Source organism: Mobula birostris, chromosome 22 (genome assembly GCF_030028105.1).
Source record: "Mobula birostris isolate sMobBir1 chromosome 22, sMobBir1.hap1, whole genome shotgun sequence".
Taxonomy (NCBI): Eukaryota; Metazoa; Chordata; class Chondrichthyes; order Myliobatiformes; family Myliobatidae; genus Mobula; species Mobula birostris.
Window position 1 is genome coordinate 42,057,086 of NC_092391.1, and position 26,658 is coordinate 42,083,743.

Consider the following 26,658-nt stretch of genomic DNA (forward strand, 5'->3'; position numbering starts at 1 on the left):
CCCATTCAGAACAGAGATGCGAAGAAATTTTTTCAGCCAGAGGGTGGTGAATGTGGAATTTGTTGCCATGGGCAGCAGTGGAGTCAAGTCATTGGGTGTATTTAAGGCAGAGATTGATAGGTATCTGAGTAGCCAGGGCATCAGAGGTTATGGTGAGAAGTCGGGGGAGTGGGACTAAATGGGAGAATGGATCAGCTCATGATAGAATGGCGGAGCAGATTCGATGGGCGGAATGGCTGAATTCTGCTCGTTTGTCTTGTCTTATGGATATGGAGCAGTCTGATGTATGATACAGAGTTAGATGAGTATTTGAGAGATTGGGGAATTGGGGACTATGTGGAGTTGATAGGGTCCTGGGATAGTTTGGTCACAGCCACACTGATAGGTGGGGCAGGGTTGAGGGACTGGTGGCCTATTCCTTGCTCCTGTTTCCACGTGTTCTGATGATGGATGTGTGGTGTAGGCAGGGAATATCATCTGCATTGCTGACCTTCGGCAGACAATGGTTGCCTTCTGTGAAATAAAAATCCTCACCTAATTACTCGTGTAATTTGATTTTGTAGATTGGAGATCTCCACCTGTCCCAACAAAGGATGTTGCTGATGATTTGGGTGAGGTACAAGCCAGTGCCCCTGTAGAGGATGAAGTAGGACCCTCTAGTCCAGTAGAGCCCAGCGCACCAGTCCCTGAACAAGTGTTGGCTCAGTCAGAGTGTGTCGTCTGCATGGAGCGAGAGGTGAGCTCACCAGCAAAGCACGAAGAGAAGCCTGCATCCGCCGTGGTAAAAGATCATGCATTACTGTATTGGATGTCTGTGTGTTAGTCGCTTTCCTTAAAAAGTCCAAGGCACTTTGCTGAGGAAAATTGAGGGCAGACAACTTTGCTGTTACTCTGCTACTGAAATAGTGTGAACCCGTCATAAGAATATTGGACAGATACATGGATGGGAGGTGTATGGAGGGATATGGTCCGTGTGCAGATCAGTGGGACTAGGCAGAAAATGGTTCGGCACAGCCAAGAAGGGCCAAAAGGCCTGTTTCTGTGCTGTAGTTTCTGTGGTTTCTAAAATTCAATGAATGGATAGAGGGTAATGCCTGTTGCTGAGCCAAGATCTCCGACATGCTGAGATTTGGGTTTAAGAACAGAATCAGGTTCTTGTTCCTACTCAGATAATGCTATTGCACAAACAGTGATATAGTCATCACCTTTTTCACTCCTTTGCTGTGCAGAATCAAAGCTGTCAGAATTGTGTTTGATATAGTTTAATATTTGTCACAATGAAACCATTGTGTAACTCATGTTTGTCTGATCTCACCAGCGCTGAGCACTTCAAAACCAGACGGCAAAAGTGTCATGAATAAATATACTTTGAGCTGCTACCTTTAAGACTCCAAACTTTACATTTGTGTATTTAATATGAAGCCTGTGTAACCGTGGAATGTACTGACAGTTAGCAATTGAGGGACTACTCGAGAGGAAGCTGGGTACCGAGAAGAGATAGTGGAGAATAAAACGAGGATAAACAGGCAGGATTAGCACTGATGGTGCAGAGGTGGTGCTAATCCGCGTGGTGTTAAGGGTCTGGTAACCTCAGTCATTTATATTTTCATTCAGATTTTGAGAACTCTTTTCCTTTTATTGACTCCATATTGTTAGAAGCCATTATGCATCAGAGTGCAAAGACTGTAGACATTTGTCACTCAGTAACTAAAGATTTAAGGTCCTGTGATGATGTTGTTAAGTGTGTAATTCTGTAACTGATCGAGTAATGATGTATTTGTTTGCAATGTTGTGAGGAAATGTGCCTTGGACTTGAGCTGCTGTCATTGCATCTATCTGATGCATTTGTAGATGGTGGGGGTTGTTGGCTTAGAAAGTGCAGCTGGAGCCACCCTTCGCTGCAACCCATTTCTCTGGGACCGCTCAAGCCCAGGAGCAGGTGTGGACTCTGCACTCAGGAGTTCTGTAGAGGAGTGGCCATTTAGTGAAATGTCCAGACTGAAACTTAAGTGAGAGAGATGGGGTGAAGTACTGATGGCCTCTCTCTGTGTTCCAGAGTCAGATGATCTTCCTGCCGTGTGGCCACGTTTGCTGCTGCCACACGTGTGGAATGGAGCTGCACACTTGCCCTCTCTGCCGAAAGGAAATCGAACAAAAGATTCGCATGTATCGTACAACTTGAGTGGCGTTCTGTTCTTATGCAATGTATGTGTGCTCACAGGTAGGTTTAGCATAAAGCAGCCTGCAAATTTGGATTAACTAATCTCCCTGCAGTTTCAGGTTTAGTGCGGAACTGCACAACTGTGGTGTCATCTCACCCCGTATACCTCCAGCTTTCACCCCAACACTTTCCACCCCCCACCCCTGGGGTACATCTTCCACCTCTTCAAAACCCACCTGAGGATGCAAACATTCTCTCCATATCCTCCACCAGTCCCCTATGACACCCCCTAGTCTCCCCTGTACTTCAGCGATATGCTCTCCATAACCAACACCAAGGGTATCCACCCATATTCTTTTACTTCCCCAAAACCCATGGACCACTCTAGGTTTTTCTCTGAGGCAAACTGAAGTGCCATCACTATTCTTGCATAGAGGTGAAAAAACATCTGATGAAAAAAGGGTTGGGGATATTTTGTCCTGTGGGGTATTGTAATACTTATTTGAAAAGGATGATCACTTTAGCCTATAATGGTGACTGCATGTCAGGCAGTCTGTATAACCTGCAATAAGTTGGGATGACTTAAATTTTAGAAATAAAAGTCCAGTCCATTAGTATTGATTGCACACATTTCCAACTGCCTCATTAGCCCAAATCACGAGAACTTATTTGCAACTGTTAAAAACATGATTTGAAAACAAGTCAGCACTTGACTAACCTGTGAAATCTGTAGGATTATTCTCCTGATTTCCCCTTCAATTATATCCCTCTTAATGACTCCTGACCATGTCTCTCTGTGGTTTTCAACAATGAAAATTTGAGTAGGGTTATGGGATCCTGGGTGTAGCAAGAGCTGACTGACCTTGTTCTGAGATGAGCTGCTGTCATGATTGTTTGCTTTTGATAACTTTTATCAGTTATTAACTGTGTGTCATTATCCCACAGATCTGCCACCACCTCCTGTCGTGCCTTACACCTCCCCTTTACCCCCACCTCGAAGATGTTTACTTTCAGTAAAACTGTGGCATAGACTCCTCCTAGACTGGCTTGATGTCTTCCTGGATGGATGATCTGCACCTGCTCAGGCCTCAATTGTATTGGCAAGGATGTGAGTTGGCCAATGTTGAGCTCCCATGGATTTGTGCTGTAGTAACTTGCTTTCTTACTAAGTGGTTGCATAGACAGAGAAAATGGAATAGAAAATGAAAACTTGACTTCTCCTGCTGCCACATGTTGCTGATATTTGTGTATGGAGCTACTTGGAATGAAACTGGGAGCTGGTGTAATGGATCTACTGTGAAGCCACATGGGCTGTGTCACTCTGAACCACGTCTCCTTTGCTGATCAACCTCATCCAAATTATCCATAAAGCAGTTTGAAGTATTACATCTACAAAGGCATTTGCAGACTGCTAAGGTCAGGCAGGTGTAATTTTCCTCCTGACCTGTAATGCAACACCATTATTTGTCTTCAAATTGAGCAAGGAGAGCACATTAGACTGGAGTTGAAAGTTTGCAACATACAGGTTACAGACAGTAAACTTATTAATTTTTTTTAAAACCATTTATCCAGCTAACATTTTATTGTGCAACAGGTTGAATGCTAGTTTTTCCTCTTGTTTATTGATGTGAAAAGCATGTTCTTTCACTGTTGAATGTGCTAAAGGCAAATTTAATCTCACGATGCTTGAACTGACAAGCATCGAGTGCAAAAATTGACTTTCCCCCTCATTTCCTATCCCTGAATCACTTGCTGGAGACAGGGTCTCTCAACCGAATATCCTCCTTGTCCAGAGCTGGTAATGGATAAGTAAATAACCGCTGAAACAGAAGAATTGCCTAGTGCTGCTGTTCCCCAGTCCCATTGCTGTTGCTTTGCTCTGGTGTTGTTTGTGCAGTCTTATTTGACAGCATATTTCTGGTTACTTTTCTCAGAACATCTTTCTTTAGTTTTACAAACTTCAGCAGAATTAACACCCAATTGTCTCAACATACTGTCATTTCTACTGTTCCAGTCCTGCCTCTTCCCTCGCAAACTCCAGTTGTGCTCTGAGATCCAATTCCTATCTCTGTGAAAGCAAAAGGATATGCAAATCTCCCTTTCCCACTTGCCGTCCTGTTTCAGGTTTTACAACCCAGTGCCTCCACTACTCCTTATACCTTCAATAATATCCTGTGTCAAAAGCTATTAGAGTGCATGTTACATGATAGAAGATTTGCCCCAAAGGAAGGTGAAGCCCAAATCAGTGGGTATATTTAAGGCAGAACTTGATAGTTGGTATAGGGGTTAAAGATTCTGGGGAGAAGGTTGGAGAATGGGGGTGAAAAAAAAAATCAGCTCTGATTGAGTGGTGGGGTAGTCTTGATGGACTGAATGGCCTGATCTGCTCCTTTATCCTATGAATGTAAAGCATGTTTTTAAATGAGATATTTAATTTATTGTCATATGCAGAATATTTGCACTTGTATGGTTGTATGCTATAAATTCCAATCCTACAATTATATACATTGCAAATTGATACTGTTCCAATAAAGGACAAATTCTCCTTGTGTGATTTGCTTTGATTTTGACTTGTAACCTGGGATTGTCCTTAGAACATCAGAGGGTACACTTGCTGATAATTCACAGATTTGCTGCAAGTACCAGTCCAGCTGGAAACACTAAACCAATCACAATGGAGTATTTTTATTAACTAACTGTCCTGTTTGAGGAGCTCAGCTGTAAGTGGGAGAATAACAAGAATGAGGAGTGGGAGCAGTGTGATTATTAAAGGCAGAATCAGAGTTGCGAGGTAATGAGAGTTTATTTATTGATTGATATACATCGCGGAGTAGGCTCTTCTGGTCCTTCAAGCCACACCCCCCAGCAATCCCCAATTTAACCGTAGCCTAATTACAGAACAATTTACAATGACCAATTAACCTACAAACCAGTACGTCTTTGGACTGTGGGAGTAAACTGGAGAACCTGGTGGAAACCCACGTGGTCATGGAGCGAATGCAGAAACTCCTTACAGACTGAAGGAGGAATTAAACCTGGGGCACTGGTACTGTAAAGCATAACCACTATGTGATGGTGGGTGGAAATTACAGGACAAGATCAATCTTCTGGATGATGGAGGGAGGATCTAAATAGCCTCTTCCTGTTCTACCATTTCTGTTTTCAGAGCTATTTCAGCAAACCCAGTATCCAACACTGATAATAGATTATATCAGGCAGGAAATTGCCTCTGCAGATAAACTAGAGAATTAGGTGGTACCTTCCTGAAGAACAAGACAGCCAGTCACCTCCAAACTTACAATTGAGAAAAAAAACAATGACTGAAGACGAGATCAATTTAAATATGAGCCAAGTTTTATACACATTACTAGTTTTAACACATCTGTATGAAAGCATATGGAAAAGATTCAGAATCCTTTGAGATACTTAAGTCAATGCACATCACTCTGAATTGAGCCTGCATCTGCCTCCACTTTAACAAACCGTTCCAGAATTTCCCAGAGGTAGCACAACTCCCACATTGAGTCTGCACTGCCAGGATCTTCAAGCAACAACTCTGCCTGTGAAGTCAGATCCAACAACCCAGCAAAGCTCTGGCAACACAAGGCAAGGAAAATCAAATCTCATCCACAAACATGTCTTCATAACCATGTGCATGGACTATCAGCTGGCAAAGAATGTCATTGTTTTCAAATGTCTCTAACATTCAATATTGTTCAAAATATTAAAAATTAACAAATTTAAAATCAGATCCATTCCATTAAATAATTTTTCATTGTTTGTTATTTTAATTAAAAAGTGTAAGGTTAATTGAAGCTTGCCTCTAAAAGCCATTGGTGCGTGGAGTTGATGGACCTGTTGGGAAATTGCAGGAAGCTGATGATCTGTTGTGGACCCTACGTCGAGTCCGGTGTGTGGTCAGTCAATCCCAGTAACCAGCCACTAGGAAGTTCAGCATCTCTGCATTCATACCACTTGTGCATTTCGCTTCCTGGCACTAATGGAAGGAAATACTCACATTTCTCAAGATAATCTAAGCCCGTGAGTTCATAATTATACAGTACTTGCAAAAGATACTAATCACATTGGCAGGTTCCCTATGACAAGGGGGAAATAGAAATCCAGAGTTCAAGTAAGAAGAGGCTACGGGAAAGAGAATCAGGGAACAGAAGCAGAACAATGGATGTGCTTCAGCTGACTGAAGCAGCGGCCTGTCTTGTTCATCCAAATCCACAGATCAACTATTAATTGGTCTCATTAGTTGCCAAGATCAAGGTTAGAATTCAGTTCTCAGGCATACAATTTCCACCAACCTGCTAACCACTGTATCTCTTAACTACGGCAGTGTTTTGTATCTATAAAACCAGCAGGAAAAGAGGAAGAACCATTGTAGTTTGACTTGTGGGCTTCAATATGCTGGTGTCAGGCTCCTGCCTGAAGAAGTGACAATGGGCACCAAGGAGCTAGTGGATACAACAGAATCAGTAGAAGACTTTTTCCTCTAGACTGGATAGCCAAGTGTGTAGTTGCCCTCTTACAGAGCAAACCAACTAACTGGATTGACACTACCGGGAGAAGGAGAAAACATAGTTCAAGCCATTTCAGTTGGTGCAGTTGTGACAGAACTGAAAACCTTTTCTCTTGAGCAGCAAGGCCTCAAAACAAATGATTTTAGGCAAACAATGTCTTCCTGTCACAAACACATTGAAGCATCCTTCTTAATGTAACCATGGCTGTGCTCCTTTTATGGAGCTGCTAACCAGTTAATTTTAAATGGAAAGCAACCCGTTAATGGAAAGAGGGGTTTAACATTGTCTTCTGAGAATGAAGGCTTCCAAATGGAAACCCTGTGCATGCAAGGGACAGTCGTGAAAATGGAAGAGCTGGGCCAAGTGACTAAGGTTAAGGCACAGGGATCATTTTATTGTGAATGAATGCTGAATTCTACCCAACACACAGGACAAGGACAATGTTCTGTTTCTCTCATGTGTCACTCAAACAATCTGACATGATGAAAATGGAGGGGAAAATATTCACAAGCTAACTGATAGACACAGTGATAGTTGGATTCAAGCTGCCCAAGAACGATACTGTCACAGCGATGAAAATCGACTGAGATCTGACAAGGATTAGAAATAAAATTAAAGTCATGTTCAGGAACACTACCGATTTTGATCAGAGTTAGTGCACTTTCATCCACAGGTTCATTCAGTGCTGACTAGGGACACAGCTTCGCACCAGGAGGCTGTGATCAGCAGGTTACAAAAAATGAAGACTCTTGGAATGTGAAGTTCCATCAGATTAAGCACTGTAGAAGCAATGTTTTCCAGAAAGGTGTTGGATTCACCTTGACGTCCTTTCAAACCACTTCTCTCCTCAGTAACTCTACTGCATCATCAAACACAATCTCATCCCAGCCAGTCAAAGTCATCTTCATCTTCATCATCCCCAAACAGTGGTGCTGGTGGTGGCCGACCCTTCATACTCTGAGAAGGAAAAACAATGCCAAATTACACAATGGCCCCACTAGCATCAGTATTCAGGTGCATCAAACAAGCTTCTGGGGAATAAAAAGGGTTGCAATTATAATTTTTCTGACGGATACCGGTATTATATACTTAGGGATACCTTGCTCACTGGCCAACACATACCGAAAATATTTACCCTCACCATCTTCTTAAGAAAAGGATCGAGGGGTTGGTTCCTCGCTATGGCTAAGACTCATCTACAGTACTGTACAAAAGTCTTAGGCACATGTACAGTGTCTATCACCACCCCCGCTCCCAGAAGTTTTCATGTTGTATTGTTTTGCAACATTGAATCACAGTGGATTTAAATTGGCTTTTTTTTGGACATGGATCAACAGAAAAAGACTTTCATAACAAAATGAAAACAGATCCCTACAAAGTAATCTAAATTAATTACAAATATAAAACACAAAATAATTGATTGCATAATTACTCACCCCCTTCAAGTCAGTATTCAGTAGATGCACCTTTGGCAGCAATTACAGCCTCGAGTCTGTGTGTACAGGTCTCTATCAGCTTTACACACCTGGACACTGCAATTATTCCCCATTCTTCTTTACAAAACTGCACACGCTCTGTCAGATTGCGTGGGGATCATGAGTGAACAGCCCTCTTCAAGTCCAGCCACAGATTCTCAGTTGAATTGATGTACATCCCTAAGACTTTTGCACAGTGTTGTACAAAATCCTTACAATCTAGAAGGATGAACCACAGACTCCTGTTGTCCCAGGTTGTCAAAGAAGATTAGTGGGTTTCAATCTGCTGATATATGGCTGGTAAGTACCACCAGGTAATATAACAGAAGCTGCTCTTTGGACTGGCTATGGGCTGTCCTCTCCCCAGTGTGTGGGACAAGACCAGAAGAACCCTTCATTGAGGATGGGCCGGAGGCAGGGGTCAATACCAGCCACATCAGCTAACACAGAGGGTTTTCTCTTCTAGATACTGTACCCATTCTTACAAAACTAGGCTTTGTGCATCTCAAAACCCCCCTGTATGTAAAAGGTCTGCTGGGCTCTTATAGAGCCAAACGGTTCCCACTCTTCAAGGACTGAAACACTTACACCACTTTATATTGTGCACATCACCATGATTTAGGGCTCTCGCCTCATTTCACTGTTCCAGTAGTCAGCATCTCACTTACCACTTCCTCCTCATCATCCTCCTCCTCTTCTTCCTTCCTGGCCAAGAGTTTTGCCGTCTTTCCCAGTTTGGGAGTTGCCGAGTTAAACAAGCCCTCATCGTCGTCGTCACTGAAAAGGCTAAATGGTAAAAGTCACGAAAGGTCAGTGGTTTCTTTTGACAGCCCAAGTCAATGTCTCTGAAGGTAGGTTTATATTTCTGGAGGGACGAGTTACTCCTTATATCAGGGTCGGACAAGTAAGGTACCCAATTAGCAAAAGAGTGCAGAGGGAAAATGGCAGCATCAAACAATGTATTATCCTCATTAACTTTCTTGTCCCTGAACCTTTAAAGCCAATTGCAACCCAACAAAAAAAATTACTGATAATTATTTAACTAATGGAAAATTAAGTCTAGTCTTTAGAACGACTCAAGACAGTACAAGTGGTTTACGGCTAATAAAATTCTTTAAAGTTGTGTTCAATGTTGTAATGGATCTGATTTGTACCAAGTGAGTTAGATCATTTGCTTCAGTGATGCTAAATGAGGGGTAAATGTTGTGCTCCACACTAAGGGTAGCTCTCCTGATCTATAAATACAGAGCTGAAAGGTTGAAAGTTATTGAAATAGGGAGTGACAAGGGGTTACAGAATTTGAGTTGAGCTGTACTTCTCAATACTAATATTGTGCTTCCATTCATCATTAGTCTTTGGTAAATCCGCGTGGCCTGGAACTGCAGTGTAACAGTGATCTACATATATTGTTAACTGCTCACTAACAAGATGTGAAGTGCTGTTTCATTGATAGAGCAGGTGACAGGTACCTCCGGTCAGCAGTCCTTTGGCATTAAAACAAAAGGCAGCGGGCCTCAAAATAAGAATGGTACAACATCCTTTCCCACTATGCCACAATTCCTTGGTTGGGAGGGCTGCTGCCTGCACTTTCCCTCCCCTTCTCAACCCAGAACCAGTTGTGTTTTCCTTTAGTATTTGGGAAGTGGCACCTGTAATGGAAAAGACAACCACTCCGACTCGGCAGAAGTGTCAATCACTAGATAAAAACAGATAGTGAGGAAGGACATATGCAATTCTACATGTCAGAAGGGTCTTTAGATGAAAGAAACTACTCAAATGATCACCTCTTTAAGAATATACCAAAACATCTTTTCAAAGCAATTAGTCAGATCCCTTTAATAAAGTTAACAACAGAGGAATGAAATTTAATTAAATTATGGCTGACACAAGAGACTGCAGATGCTGGAATCTGGAGCAACACAATGTTGGAGGAACTCAGCAGGTAGAACAGCAGTAGGAGGAAAGAAATTGAGTTTTCGTTCAAGTTTATCACCATGTACATATACACAACTAACAAAACGATGTACCCCGGGCCACGGTACACCCACAATACATTTATCACACATAGCACATTAAACTAAATATTACCACAAATAAGTTCACAAACTATAATTCAAAATGCTTGAGAAATGTGCAGCATAGGTCCACAGTAAACAGCTCGCTGTCCTAGTGACGAGACCTCGGTGGTGGCAGGGTATTCATTAGTCTCCCAGCCCAGCGGAAAAAGCTGTTACCAGTCTGGTGGTCCTAATCCTGATATCCCTGTACCTCCTTCCTGACGGCAATAGGCACTTCCGTACCACACAACGATGCAGCCAGACAGGACACTCCTGATGGTGCTCCTGTGGAAAGCTGTTATAATGGGGGCAGGGAGCCTTGCATACTTCAGTCTCCTCAGAAAGTAGAGACACTGCTGTGCCTTCTTGACCGATGAGGTGTTGAGAGTGCAGGTTAGATCGTCCGTCATGTGTACAGCAAGGAACTTTGTGTTCTTCAGTCTTGCCACAACAGGGCCATTGATGTGCAATGGAGAGTGGGCGACCTGCGCCTTCCTGAAGTCCACGATCATCTTTTGTCTTGACCACACTGAGACTCAGATAGTTATTCTCACACCACTGACAAGTATCTCTGCATTCTCTCTGTATACCGACTCATCATTGTTTATCCTCAGGCCAACCACTGCAGCATCATCAGCAAACTTGATGCGATTTGAGCTGAATCTGGCAGCGCACTGCTGAGTGTGCAGTGGAGTGAGGGCATACGACCCTGAGGGGTACCAGTGCTCTGTGTGATGAGGTTTGAGAATTTGCTGCAAGCTTCGACTGAATGGGGTCCAAGAACCTATTCCAGAGAGGGTATGGAGTCCCAACGAGGACAGTTTACCCACCAGCCTCTGACAGATGACTGTGTTCAACACCGAGGTGAAGTCGATGAACAAACAGCGTATGAGGCATTGTTTCCCAGGTTGGACCAGATGGAGTGGAGGCCCGAGGCTCTGGCATCATCAGTGGACTGGTTTGAGTTACCGGGAGATGGAAAGGGTCCAATATAGCTGGAAGGTGAGATTTTATATGATCCATTATCCACAAGCACGCCACTAATTGTTGAAGTCAGTGCTACTGGGTGGTTATCATTTAGGCAAGTTACCATCGCTCCTTTGGGCACCGGAATGATGTTTTTTGCCTTGAAGCCGGCAGTGACAGTGGATTGTTGCAAAGAGGCATTAAAGATGTTAAGACCTCTGTCAGCTGGGCCACACAGTCCCCCAGTTCCTGACCACGAATGTTGTCCTTTGCATCGGTCAAGCCTGGCTAGGATCCTCCTCAACTCGGCTGCGGTTCCTTGGGGAGAGAGAGGGCTTTCCTCAATATCACATCAGTCATTGTGTCAAATCATGCATAGAAGGCATTCAGCCCATCAGGAAGGGAAGCATCACTGTCGTTGACACGCAGGATGGACTTGCAATGTGTTATGGTTTGTATACCTTGTCACATGCGGCGTGTATCCCTGGTATCACAAAGGGGTCTGCATTTTCTGGGAGCACTCTCGCTTTGTCCTCTGATGACACAGGAGCCTGCAGCTCTTGCTGAACTTAGTCGTCTTATCTCCCAATCTGAAGGCAGCGTTCTGATCTTCAAGCAGATTTCTGATTTGTCCAGGCAATAGTTCGGTTGAAACCCTTCACCAAGAACCTGCTCGTCAGTTCCATAATCCTTAAACCCACCATTAAAAATCCATTTTAATGAACATTTCTGGAATGCTTTGCCACAGACTGTGGTGGAGACCAAGTCTGTGGGTATATTTAAGATGAAAATTGAGTGTTTCCTGATCAGTCAGGGCATCAAAGGATATGGGAAGAAGGCAGGTGTATGGAGTTGAGTGGGATCCAGGATCAGCATGATGGATTGGCGGAGCAGACTCGACGGGCTGAATGGCCTAATTCTACTCCTATATCTTATGTTCTTACAGTGTAAGACAGTTCTATAACTGAATCTGATTCCATTATTGTTGGAGACAGTGAGCTGTGTAAAAATTAATTCCCACCCCCCCACCATGGTTTGCTTCCCAGTTATTCTAAAAGATCATAGTCTCATGGTGTAAAAAAAAAACAAGCTTTATGGAAGACAACATAAAGCACCAAGCATTTTACACATGGCCTCTGTCTTGAATGCTAAGCAAGATGGGAAGCAAACCTGGAACAATGGGCAATCAGAGGCAAAATGGCTCAAATTTTTAATCTGATTTAATAAATATCTCTTCCTCACTGAGGATCAACACTGGCACATCTTAAGGATGTGTGCTTGGCCCACTGCTCTGCTCTCTCTCTACACCCATGACTGTGTGGCTAGGCACAGCTCAAACACCATCTATAAATATGCCAATGACACAACTATTGTTGGCAGTATATCAGATGGTGATGGGATGGTGCACTGGAGTGAGACAGATCAGCTGGTTGAGTGGTGTCGCGATAACCACCTTGCACTCAACGTCATTAAGACCACGGGACTGATTGAGGACTTCACGAAACGGAAGTCAAGTGAACACACACCAGGCATCATTGAGGGATTAGCAGTGGAATGGGTTAGCAGTTTAAAGCTTCTGGGTATTAACACCTCTAAATATCTATCCTGGGCCCATTATGTTGATGCACTTACAAAGAAGGCAAGGCAGCAGCTATATTTCATCAGGAGTTTGAGGAGACTTGGTATGTCGCTAAAGACTCTTGCAGATTTCTACAGACATACCATGGAGAGCATTCTAACAGTCTGCATCACCATCTAGTTTGGAGGGGCCACTGCACAGGATTGGAAAAAGGTGCAGAAAGTTGTAAACTCAGCCAGCTCAATCATGGGCACTGGCCTCTCCAACATTCAGGACACCTTCAAAGGGCGATGCCTCAAAGAGACAGCATCCACATTAAGGATCCCCATCACTCAGGACATACCCCCTTCTCATTTCTACCAACAAGGAGGAGGTAGAAGAGCCAGAACTCAACGTTTCTGGAACAGCTTTTTCCCCTCTGCCTTCAGATTTCTGAATGGACCATGAATCCATGTACACCACCTCAATATTTTTCTTTTTCCTCCTTTTGCACCACTTATTTCAATTTTTAAAACATTTCTTATTGCCATTTATAATTTTTAGAAATTATGTGTGGTAATTTAATGTTTCCACAAAACAAATTTCATGACATACGCCAGTGATATTAACAATGCTGGAGGAACTCAAGAGGAGAGGCAGCATCTATAGAAAAGAGTAAACAGCTGTCATTTTGGGCCAAGTCCTTCATCAGGACTGGACAGACCCTCCAGCCCGAAAACACAAGTGTTTACACTTTTCTATAGATGCTACCTGGCCTGCTGAGTTCCTCCAATATTTTGTGTGTGTTGCTTTGAATTTCCAGCATCTACAGACTTTGTGTTTGTGCCAGAGATATTAGAACTGATTCTGAAAAAAAGAGATCTCTTTACCGTAAACACTAATTACAGCACATTACATGTCCCTGAAGGGTAATCACTCAACTACACTGCAATATTTCATTCTCACTTGAACAAGTTGAACAGAATTCTGTGTGATCACGACACCTCCATTTCCCCTCCCGTGATCATAACCCATAGACTTGCTTTTTGTCACAGAGACAGCAAAGTAACAGCAAGTGGTCATTCAGCTGGTCAAACCCATGCCAATTCTCTGACAGCAATGCAGCCAGTCCCATTGCTTCTGCTCTTTTTCCACAGAGATCAAATCCCTTTCCAAAAGATTTGATTGTACTGCCATGTCAGGCAATGCACTCCAAACGCTAAACACTTGTGTGTAAAAATTTTCTTCACGTTATCTTTGCTTCTCACTCCCTCTTTTCAACTGATATCCACCACCAACAGCTTGTATATATAATACAACCTTACATTGTTTCTGAGCAGCTCCCTACTCATGATCAAAAAAGAACTTCAGCCTCTTCCATTTCCTAAACATCACTCCCGCAACCCTTCCAGAGTGCAACAACCATAACCAGTTATGGTAAAGTAAATGTTTTTATAAAAGTTCATCATAACCATCTTGTTCTTCTTCTTGGTCTGTTCTAGGCAGCATTTTTGAAACTTGCTTTCTCCATCTGTCCTTCACCTTCAAAGACTTATGCAGCCAAGTTTCCAATCCAGCACTCCATTTACAATTGTACTTTTTATATTATCCATCCTCAGTCTGCCAAGCAAACATTTATCAGCCCATACTTCTGTATATTATTTCAACTCCAATACATCTGTCATTCTAATAACTAATCTGCATCCTCAAATATTATCACCTCCTTCCTGTCACCTACAGCCAGCTTCTATGTCACCAAAAACTGAAGTTGCCCATTGTACTCATCAACCCCTGTTACATCATCAAAAACCTGACTATTAATTAAACTCAATTTTCTCTTTTTTATGATAGCTTTCATTAATTAGCCTATAAAAATTTATGGCTATTATGTGTCCTGGACTATTTTTCTTTAAAAAAAAACTTCCCTATCAACCCACAATTCCTTTTACACGACCTGATTTGTTTTTTCAGCCTGGTACTCACTTAAACCAACGGACTAACATTGGCCATAAACCCCCTTAAATGCTATTTACCTGGAAGAGTTTGCCAAGGAGACAGATTTAGCTTCTGGGCCTGCTTTCACAGCACCGGAGCCATGTTCTGTTACATGCAAGGTATCATGCTCCGAGGAAGCCTGGCTTGGTTGAAATGCCGAAGCTTTTGGGATTTCAGGGCTCCCTTTGTTCCCATTAAATGCTGGGAGGGTCTCCAAAGGCTGAACTACTTTCCGAGTTTCAGAGATGGTATTGTCGTGTGCCTGAGATTTCTCTTCCTGTCTTTCGCCAGCTGTTGACTTGACTGGAAGAGAATCTCTCCCCAGTTCACCATCCTGCACTTCACCCACCAGATCATGTTTCTTCTCTGGTGTCCTTTCACACTCTTTGACCATGGCATCTTGGTGAGATATTTTGCTGTCAGGGAGATCTTCTGGGTCAGGTAAAGGTGTTAACACTTCCACCCCACCACCTTCGCCCATCGATTTCTCCAAGTGCCTTGTGTCGTTCACCAGATCCTCTCCTGTAGAGGGAATCTGTGGAAGAGTTGGAATATTTGGAGCATGGGTTAGAGGTATCTTTGGCTCCTCCAACTCTGAGGCTTTCAAATCCTGGGCTTCAGCTTGATCTTCCTCACACTCGACAGTCCCAGGATGGTGGCTAGATGATAAAGTCACCTCATTTAATTGATCCGTTTCTGCTGCTGTGGGACCCTCTTCATGCATTGCTCCACTCCCTCTTTCAGAAATCCTGGTATCTACGTTAACATTTTGGTTCTCGACTGCAGACTCCGCCTTCTCTTCAGTTTCGCTCTCAGATTCTTCATCCTCATTGTCGCTTCTTGTCTGGGGTTGGTATTGGACCAAGAGCTCAAGGGTAACAGCCTGATGGGGAAGAGTAAGAGAGAGAGGTCTGTAAAACTAACATCATGGTAGTTCAGGTCCCCTCGGAGACCCAAGAGATATTACGTGCTATGGAAAGGATCCAACCAAGCTTTAGAGTCCTGACCTGCTGAATTAATTATGTAGAGTGCTTTAGAATGAGACTTGAGCACAATAATCTTGGGTTGAATTCCTTGCCAACACACAATCTGGACTCCTGAAGGACAGCCATATGTGTGGAAGGGTGAAGGACTAAAGGGCCCACAGTTGTTGATTTCAGTCCAATAACCTGCACATTTCTAGAGGCTGATGAAGTTAGCAAAAGGTTTAACTGAATGCCTGAATAGCCAGCTGGCATTGTCACACCACCTAGTTAAGTCATTTGATGATTTGTGGGCCAATCCCAGAACAAGTCATACTTTGCTCTTGGAGGGAGGTATGTTATTCAATAATTCAGAATGCTGCAAATCACTTCACTTATGAGGACAGATAAAAGATCTCTTTAAATTGGTGGGTATGTACAGCACCCTTTCCGATTATCAAAGGGATAAGAACTAAGCTGTCAAAAACACCAAACTAAATGCCAGAGATTTGAAAGGATTAATGACAGAAGCACGAATTGTATCAGGCTTCATAATGTGGTATGTTGCTGTACCAACACACCACAGCAAATGTAAATGCTGAATAAAGCTGATTCTTGGATGAGCGTCAATGAGAAAAGGAATTTTGAAGGGATGCACAAAATGGCTTCAGATCTTTTGGCTCCAAGTGTAAAGGTCAACACACACAATTGAGTTGAGTTTCAAGTCTCCATGTTGCAATTTTAAATTTTAAAAATACAGTTGCTCAGAAGATTCCAGGACTTCTGTTCTTCTATAAGTTTATTATTGATTACTCTGCTTGAGGATTAATTTCCTAACATAATATGATAGGGTTGAACTTGCACCATCTCATTAATTGAAAGTTCTGTTCAGACAGGAGTATTACTGACTGGGTAACACCACCGTCAATTATGCACAGCAGCAATGACCATTGTCAATTTTCTATAGGTAACTAAAATGCAACCACTTCTACACTCTGTATTTAGTTTGCTGTTCTTGGGAGAAATAATTAGTTTCTTCCATAAATTCTGCTTTTTCCCTTCTTGCTTTGAGCCTTATCAGCCAGCCTACCTCCACATCTAGCTCACCAACTGTGACAGTATGGTCAACTCAATGTACTTTTCCATTCCCTTAACCACGTTACACTTTGGCAACCCCTTCAAGAGTGCGGAGCACGTTTCTAGTGCCTCTTTGGTAACTTGATGCCTGACATGGGATATCAACTTGGGGTGCCAACATTATACTTGAACAATAACTGACAGTTTATTGCCAGGGTCAATTTGTTTGTCAGTAAATATTAGAGCAAACCTGTGCCAAAGTATGCTTCGACTAATTTGGAGTTCCATTTCAGATGGAGAATTTCTTTTCTCAGAAGTTGTGAATCCTTGATTTTTTCTGCCCAGTGAGTGGTGTAGCTTGATGGACTGAAAATATTAAGTTTTGAAATAGTCTGTGTGGTTGACATGCAGAAATGAACTCCTGCACTGGATCTTGCATCACTGAAGAACAGACCAAGGTCCAAATCAACCTTTGCCATAGGTGACAACAGTGACTATCCACCTGGGTCACATAAGAATTGATGTATCAGCTCTATACCATTTACTTTGTAATACGAGGGGAACAAGTCAAGGAAAGATTATATCAGACACAATGAACCACATTACCCCGGTGTCAAGCATACAAACCAAGCCTGAGCAGTTGCTACCAGCCAGCTGAAGTCCATACCTTGATAGTGTTCATGATGATGCCAAGAACTGATCTTCCACTGTACATTTCTTCAAGATCAAACTCTCTTCGCACTGACTGAAACACACCATTCATGATTTTCTTCACCTATGAGAAAAATTTGGTCATCATTTACACAGGCACCAAGCTCAATTTTGCAAGGCAATGAAGGAATCAGTGGGAAGGTGAAACTTCCCTTAATCCTGCTGAACATCACCGTTAAGCATTCTCAAGCTATAGCTTTAGCAAACTATATAACTACATGCTTTTCTAACAGTCCTAAAAACTATATAGTAAAGGGATACACACAGCAAACATCCCAGGATCAGCTTTAAACTAATGAATCCATGGTGGCCATTGCACTCAGAATATTAGGTCTCAGCAAGGCAGAAAGCCGAATCACTTTGGAGAATCCATCAGACAATCATCTTTAAACTCTGGATCACGGCAACAAATAATAGAGTGGACCACCACAAGCAGTCCTTAGTCATCAAGTGCTCTAAATCTCTGTGATAGTACGTCACACATTTTGATCTTGGATGACTTTCAAGTGGTTGGCAACAAAACAACATTCACAATTTGACTAGAGTTGATTCACAGGAAGGCAACAAACAAAATTAAAGTACCATTTTAAAAAATCTAACAAAATTTAGCAAAAACCTAATCTGCACCTCAAGTGTGCTTAAAAACATGAAAACATAATATGCCGCTAGTTCACTTTCCATACCTCCTCCTGGATGTTGCCTGTATGTCGTGCTTCACTCGCCACAGGGGTTTGCCGTTGAAGCTCCTGAATGCGCTCTTCACACTGTTCCTTCATTGCCACAGCTCTGCTCTCCAACAATGAGTACTATCAAATACAGAAACAGCACTCAACAACACGTGTGCAAAAGCATCTCTGCCACAACAACTCTTCATGGCTTCAGGGGAAACTAGTATCAAGTTGTCACTTACGACAGGAAACCACATCCAAGGACAAAAGAGATTCTGCAGATGCTGGAAACCTTGAGCAACGTACACAAAATGCAGGAGGAACTCAGCAAGTCAAACAACATCTATGCAGGGAAATAAACAAGTCATGATGAAGGATCTCAGCCCAAAACACGGACTGTTTAATTCCCTCCACAGATGTTAACTGACTTGCTGAGCATTTTGTGTGTGAATTGTGATTTAAGTAATTAAGTGCAGTCCTTTGTTTAATCAAGATAAATTTTAATCTCAAACACAAGAGATTCTGCAGATACTGGAGATCTTGAGCAACACACACAAAAACAGTCAATGTTCATAGAAGAAACAATCCACATTTTGGGCCGAGACCCTTTATCAGGACTATCAGAATTTTAATCCTTTGTATCAGACAAATGGCTTTTCAGCTGATCACAACACCCAATCTTCCTAGGCTAATTGCTATGTTAGTCAATTACCTTGGCTGTATGACCTCAGTATCAGCTCGTTGGAAATCAAAACTGCTGCTTTGTTGCCTAAATTGGTTATGTTACTGCACAGCAATTCTTTGTATGGTTTGGATAACTGATGAGATGTCCTGTCTCTTGCATTATTTGTTTCCCAACAAGCACACGTCTCACAAAACTTAAATATTGTTGGAGAGGCAAGAAGAGGAGGGACTATGGAAAATAAAGAGAGAGACAGAATCCATTTCTGCTCTTTGTGCTTATTATAGTGTAAATACTACTGGCAAATGTGCTGTACAGTCTGACAGCAAAAATGCTCACTGTTCAAAGGGTTTAAAATGGTCACCTAGTCACATCCATGAATCAAAACAAAAACTGACATACTGTAATAATGTATTAACATAGTCAGATTCAAAGTAATTCATAAGATTATTAAGCAAATTTTTACACCAAGACAGACAAGGAGATATTAGGCCAGATGAAGACAAAATTGATGAAAATTAAAGCTTTAAAAGTGCGTCCTAAAGAGGAGGAATAGAGGTGTGAGCAGGAAATGCCGGGCCCCGGGGCCTAGTCAGCATGGCCACAAATTTAAGGGAAACTACCAGCGCAGCAATGAAAAAATTGTGCAAGTGCAATGGATGAAAAATGGAGGAGGACAAAGCTGAAGGAGTTACAGGAGCGAAATCAAGGAGTGATTTAAAATGTTTGGTACGATTTACTGCTCTGGGAGCCAGAACAAGACAGTGAGCATTATGGTTTTATATATTGGTACTTGGTAAGGAAGCAGAAATGTTTGAATTCTAGCTTATTCAGAATGGATTGGTATAGCCAAGTCTAGAAATGTAATTAATGTAGTTTTGAGCAGAGCTGAATTGATAGAGGAGGGAAATCAATGTAGTGATGCACAACTGTAAAATCATCTCAAGTCAACACTACGGGTTACAGATAAACTCTTCTTTGGCTTTCAGCTGGGTACAGGTATCCACTTTAACCAACGTTTCGATGACAAACTCTGCTATCTTCATCAGGGATGATGCCTGGACATGTTCTAGTCCGATGGTATATATTCCCTTGTCATCTGTCCCTCCTGATTGGACTTTGAGGCTGGTATTGACTCAGTTCAGGTGAGAGGACGAGTATCATGCATCAGGCAACTCACTCACAGGCCTTTCTACCAACTACTCTCAAGAAGTTTGACATCCAGGACAAAGCATCCCAATTGATTGGCACCCATCAACTTCTCTAAACCTTGACACCGTCTACCATCACTGCACAGTGGTTGCGGTATGAACCACCTACATGAACTGCAATTACTTGCTGAGACTAGTTCTACAGCACCACCCAAACTGCAAACTCTGCTAGAGATGAGAACAAAAGGAAGAGGCTTGCAGAACACCTCTGCCTGCAGGTTCCCCTGCAAATCACACACAACTTGGAAACATATGACCGGTCTTTTGCCATCTGGGTCTAAAACTAGACACTGCTGTTCAAGTGTTGTGGATGCACACCTAGTACAAAAACACAGTAACAGCTCAGTGACGTGGGTCATCACATCTGCTCAAGGACAATCATGTCTTTTCTTTTTCAATCTTTTTATAAGGGCAATTATGAAGAGGCAAAAATACTGGGCTTACCGGCAAAATGCAGAACCTGAAAATTATTATTTAAACAAAAAATTAAGAGCCCAGGTTGAAAATGAGGATTCACAAATCCTTAAAAAGATCCAAGTTCACAGGTAGCATATGTTACCATATTGCAGCGGTCCCCAACCACCGGGCCGCAAAGCATGCGCTACTGGGCCCCGAGGAAACGATATGATTTGGTGATAGGAGTCAGCTGCACCTTTCCTCACACCCACTGTTGAGCCATTACGCATGCGAGGTCATTACGCATGCGTCATCCATGTCAGTGCTAGAAGAAGATCAACTCCTCAAGCTTGCAAATGACGGCGGGCTGAAAAGTATGTTTGACATAACATCTCTGCCGGCATTCTGGATCAAAGTCAAGGCTAAATATCCTGAGATAGCCACGAAAGCACTGAAAACGTTGCTTCCATTTCTAACATATCTCTGCAATGAATGCAACGAAAACTAAATTGCAGAATAGACTGGACATAAGGAACCCCCTTCGAGTATCGCTGTCTCCCATCACCCCTCGATAGGACCGTCTTGTTGCAGGGAAACAAGCCCAGGGCTCCCACTGATTCAGCGATATTGGTGTGTTGCAATGATTTTATATGTTCATACGGGGAAAATATGTGATGTGTGTTTAATATCCAAACGTTACTTAAAATGTTTTGATGCTATTGACTTACTTATATAACCATAGAACAATTACAGCACGGAAACAGGCCATCTCCGCCCGTCTAGTCCGTGCCGAACGCTACTCTCACCTAGTCCAACTGACCTGCACTCAGCCTATAACCCTCCATTCCTTTTCTGTCCATATACCTATCCAATTTTTCTTTAAATAATATTGAACCTGCCTCTGCCACTTCAACTGAAAGTTCATTCAACACTTACTTCAAGCTCCCCTGTCCTTCCCTGATAATTGACTTATCGCTGTATTCATGCGAGGAAAATATGCACTGTGTGTTTAATAATAAATTCGTTAGATAAACCCTTTTAGAAACGAAATTAAGTGTATTAGCCACTTATCACCTATATTCCGGTCGTGATTAACATCACCTCCCCCCCCCCCCCAACAGAATCGCCAAAAACAATTTGTAGAAAACTTTAGCATGTACACGCATATGCAAAGCACACATGCGCACTGGTGCCCGCGCAAGGCTTCATGGTCATTGTAGTCTCTGTGTAAACAACATATTTGGCTCTACTCTTGTCCGTGGGCAACCCTACCCCACTCCTCACCCCCCCCCGCCCCCCGGGTCGGCTGGTCCGCAAGAATATTGTCAATAGTAAACCGGTCCGCAGTGCAAAAAAGGTTGGGGACCCCTGCCACATAGCACCTTGAGATTCGCTTTCTTGCAGGCATTCTCAGGGAAAAAAAGGCAATACAACAGAATTTATGAAAAACAAAGACTGTCAAACAACCAATGTGCCAAAGACAACAAACTGTGCAAATGAAAAAAATACTGAGAACATGAGTTGTAAAGAGCCCTTGAAAGTGTGTCTGTAGGTTGCAGCATCAGCTCACAGTTGTGGTGATTAAAGTTATCCATGCCAGTTCAGGAGCCTGATGGTTGAAGGGTAATAACTGTCCCTGAACCTGGTGGTGTGGAATGAAAGGCTTCTATATGTCCTGCCAAATAGTAGCAGCAAGATGGGTGCGGGCCTTCAATGTAGTAACAGGAAAAGACCATTTATCCCATAGAGTCTCTTTCCCCATTTAACAAGATCACAGATGATCTGTAATCTAGCTCCATACACCTAATACACCTGGTGAGACCACACCTGGAGTATTGTGTACAGTTTTGGTCTCCAAATTTGAGGAAGGACATTCTAGCTATTGAGGGAGTGCAGCGTAGGTTCACAAGGTTAATTCCCGGGATGGCGGGACTGTCATATGTTGGAAGACTGGAGCGACTGGGCTTGTATACACTGGAATTTAGAAGGATGAGAGGGGATCTAATTGAAACATATAAGATTATTAAGCAATTGGACACGCTGGAGGCAGGAAGCACGTTCCCGCTGATGGGTGAGTCCAGAACCAGAGGCCACAGTTTAAGAATTAGGGGTAGGCCATTTAGAACGGAGTTGAGGAAAAACTTTTTTCACCCAGAGAGTGGTGGATATGTGGAATGCTCTGCCCCAGAAGGCAGTGGAGGCCATGTCTCTGGATGCTTTCAAGAAAGGGATGGATAGAGCTCTTAAAGATAATGGAATCAAAGGTTATGGGAATAAGGTAGGAACTGGATACTGATTGTGGATGATCAGCCATGATCACAGTGAATGGTGGTGCTGGCTCGAAGGGCTGAATGGCCTATTCCTGCACTTATTGTCTATTGTCTATTAACATTAGCTCTAAACAGGCTGATTTATTTTCAGAGAACCTATCAAATGACAGCACAATCCTGACTCATCCAAATACTGAACCCCAAAGCTCCAATGTATCCACCAACCTGCAATTCACCATATTGCACTGATTTATAAGACACCAACTCCTAATTCTTTCCCTTATCTAAATATCACACTATTGCCTATGCAGTTCAGGGAATGAAGGGCCAGCTGCTCTGTTAGAAAGTTGTGAGTTCTAACTCCCATTCGAGGTACTCAAATCTAGGCTGGTAATTCATGCAGCATTAGTTCACAGTCTTTCAAGTAGTACACTACAACTTTCTTTATGGGTTAAATCAAGGTTCTAGCAGCCATCTCAGGAAGCATATATTAAAAATCCAATTGTATAACAGTATTTTCCTCTTTACATCCATCTAATATTCATTCCTTAATCAATGACACTAAAAACAAAACAACTGTTAGCAGCATCTTGTTTCAGCAAGTTGACTATCATGGTTCCTACATTACTACAGCACTCACACTACAGAAGGTTCTCTATCATCCAGGAAATACTGGAAGATGCCCCAAGTTTGGAAAAGCTGCAATGCAAATATATATATTTTTTAAACTCCTTGTAGCTCGCAGACAACTCCACTACTGCAGCCGCCTCCCTTTTCTTTCTCCTTCCCTAAATGGGGCTGTACAAAGCTGATGCACAAGCTGACTAGATTGAAGTTTCAATAGTGGAAGAAGCCTGGTTTGTGAAACATCATTACCCGCTCCTTCAGGGCCTGTAGCTCGTCAGCCTGTTCCTGGAGAGACAAGAGCTTCGCTTCCTCTGCAGCACGAGACTCCTTCCATGATGCTACCTGGATATTGGGAGAAAGAATCACAATGTGAGAACGCAGCAGCAATTCAGATGTACCACACCTGTTACTCCTACTGCCACTAACTTTATCACATTTACAGACAGAAGCAGGTCATCTGACTCAACTTGGTTCTATCATTGCTCACATGCCAGATGTGCTTCCTTAATCCATTAACCGAATCCTTCCATTCTTTATTCCTTAGAAGCTTATGTAAATTTTCATTAAATTGTGTTACTCATAACTTCATAGTGAAGATCAGGGGTTCCCAAACTGGTGACCATGGACCATTTGCATTATAGTATTGTTCAATGGCATAAAAGAGGTTGGGAACCCCTGGTGTAGATTAATAAAGGAAAGTTAGAAGAGATTCTGAACGAAAAGAATGATGGGAATGCAGACAATGCAATACTTGTGGAAGTTAGTCTTACAGGTGGTGCCCTGACACAAAGGAGGACTGATGATCGTTTCCTCACTGAGGACACTTCCAGCATTCTCTTTCACCTCTCCTGTTCCCCTTCATCTCCCTTTGATAGATCAGCTCTGATTAAAAAGTAGCGTCTACCCTCTCAGAGGGGACTAACGGCACTCTTTTACTCGATTCTCTTGGCCTTCAGCCTTTCTCAAACATTCCCTACACTGTCTCCAAGATTTCTTAGCAACTTGAAACATTTTTCTCACTTTTCTCGTTCTGATAGTAGGTAATTAACTAGAAATATTAACAGTTTCTCCCTCCACAAATACTAATGGAGATTTTTCTTCCCCCCCCCCCCCCATGACTTCTAATTCCCACTGGCAAGACTGAACATTTTGTTGTTACTTCGGGTTTCTATCATCTAGTTTTCTTCCCTTTTAAAAAAAGCCTGAGTAAGCACTTGGTGTACAGGAGCTGGAAAGTAAGATTAGTTCTAACAGTGTCTTCAGCCATAGTGGACATAATGGACCAAGTGTTCTTCTGTACCGTAATACTATGATAAACCGTGCGATCCTACAGGATACTAACACTGCTAAAACTAACAGCTGATTAAGATTTACAATTTCAGTAAAGAATTAAGACGACTAGCATGGCACGTTATATAAAAAGATAAGATTCTATAAGTTTACATTTAGGAGGAGATGAGCAAAGGTAAACACTTACAGTCAAAGATTGAAGAAACCGTACCGTGCAGAAGAAAGCAGCCCAGGCATTAAACAAATATCTTACAACTGTTGTCAGGTTAGAAGATGCAAGACATCCCAGAAAAGGGCGGCACAATAGTGTAGTGGCTAGCACAATGTTTTACAGTAACAATGACCCAGGTTCAATTCCCACCGCTGCCTGTAAAGAGTTTACTCCAGTCACCTCCCAGTCAGTAGTCCAAAGGCGTATCAGTTGGTAGGTTAATTGGTCGTTGTAAATTATCCTGGGATCAGGCTGGGGTTAAGTCAGGGGTAGGTTAATTGGTCATTGTAAATTATCCTGGGGTTAAATCAGGGGATTGCTGGGTGGTGTGGCTCAAGGGCCACGCTATGTCCCAGTGAAAACTTAAGAAAAACAGCACAAAGCCAGGTTTATAAGCCAAAGGGAGAACCGTAAAGAAATAATTATTGAATGGCACTCAAACTCATCTATTCCTCTGGGTCTGATGATTACCTACAACCATTCCTGTGAGAGGGGAGAGTACAGGGAGGAGGTGTGGTAGAATGAAGTTCAAACAGAATGATTGTATTGAAAGGTGGAGAACTGAAAGCTCTCCTGCTCCCATTTCTCAGGTTAAAGCAGAATGGTTGTACTGAATAGTGGAGCCCTCTCCTGCTCCCATTTCTTAGGTTCTACTAATGGAATCATCGGCAAGAGTAATAAATCAGTTATCATTACAGAAATATACATCAAGAGTAATGTATCTTTCCATTTGCTATGGACCTAAAGTTTATGTACATCCTGCAAAAACAAGTTAACAAAAAATTAACGCCCAGAGGAAAAAGAAATACTGAGCAGTAAAAGGCTCCTTCAAATGGAACTGAAATTGCTCAGGATAAACTACACACTCAAATGGGTTTGGCATATTTGCTAATCAACTTGTCCAATCACTAACATGTAACAAAAAATATAGGAAGAGACAGACGAATGAGAGATTCTGAAATAAGGACACTAAATTCAAAGAAATTGCACCTTTGCCTCCAGCTGTGAAATCTTAAGTTGCTGGGAATCCCGCTGTTCACAGATTTCTCGGTACTGCTGGTCGTGCTGCTCCTTGGCTGACGCAAGCATCCGGTCGCACTTGGCTTGCCACTGCGATTCCAGCTCTGCATGCATCACTGAAATCTGGAAGAAGGGAAAGAAAAGCACCTCAACAAATTCTACTTCAAATCCCAGTGAGGATCATCAAATACACTTGAATAAAATTCTTCAGAGGAAATAGATCTGAATTGATGCCCCATGACATCTACATTCTGGTATAAACGTGTACAACATAAAAATGAAGATTTTGCAATTTATTTGTCTACAGCATCAAGATATCCGGCCGCATCATTCAGCCCTGCAAAGATCAGGAACAGTACTGAATTAAGCTCTGTGTTGTAGTGTCAATTTCTTCACCTGCTCTGCTGCAGCCTGGTCAGTTGATGTCCGGGTCTTCCTCAGCAATGATCGTACATTTTCCAGTTCCTCGTCGTACGATTTCCGGATTTCATCCATTTCTTTCTCAGCTCGCTGCCGATCTGTTATTGCCTTTTTCTTCCTCTCTGCTAAATTCTGACCACAGAAGACTCAGTGACTACAAGGTCTTACAATAGCTACAGAGATAATTTCTTTCCATTTAATCACAGCCTTCCAAGACCTTCTCCCTTGACACACATGCCCCCATCCCCTCAATTACAGTTGCAAGTAAAAGTTTGTGAACCCTTTGCAATTACCTGGTTTTCCACATTAATTACTCATAAAATATAGTCTGATCTTCATCTAAGTCATAATAATAGACAAACACAATATGCC

At 42.4% G+C, this 26,658-nt stretch overlaps 2 protein-coding genes across 8 annotated transcripts in view; one reads left to right on the forward strand and one right to left on the reverse strand.

Moving 5' to 3' along the window:
- lrsam1 (leucine rich repeat and sterile alpha motif containing 1) overlaps positions 1-4,710 on the forward strand; it is a 69,970-nt gene extending 65,260 nt beyond the window's left edge. For 3 of the 4 annotated variants that reach the window (XM_072240548.1, XM_072240550.1, XM_072240551.1), the window contains 3 exons: positions 564-736; positions 2,057-2,221; positions 3,107-4,710. In XM_072240548.1, the coding sequence (XP_072096649.1) occupies positions 564-736; positions 2,057-2,182 (299 nt within the window). In that variant the 3' untranslated portion in view covers positions 2,183-2,221; positions 3,107-4,710. The remainder of the gene's footprint in view (positions 1-563; positions 737-2,056; positions 2,222-3,106) is intronic. The other variant, XM_072240549.1, reaches the window with a different exon arrangement.
- Positions 4,711-5,493: 783 nt separating this feature from the next.
- fkbp15b (FKBP prolyl isomerase family member 15b) overlaps positions 5,494-26,658 on the reverse strand; it is an 85,479-nt gene continuing 64,314 nt past the window's right edge. For 3 of the 4 annotated variants that reach the window (XM_072240545.1, XM_072240544.1, XM_072240543.1), the window contains exons 22-29: positions 26,263-26,418; positions 25,837-25,989; positions 23,595-23,687; positions 18,175-18,297; positions 17,448-17,555; positions 14,780-15,624; positions 8,834-8,951; positions 5,494-7,647 (exon numbers count right to left, since the gene is read on the reverse strand). In XM_072240545.1, coding sequence (XP_072096646.1) covers positions 7,570-7,647; positions 8,834-8,951; positions 14,780-15,624; positions 17,448-17,555; positions 18,175-18,297; positions 23,595-23,687; positions 25,837-25,989; positions 26,263-26,418 — 1,674 coding nt within the window. In that variant the 3' untranslated portion in view covers positions 5,494-7,569. The other variant, XM_072240547.1, reaches the window with a different exon arrangement.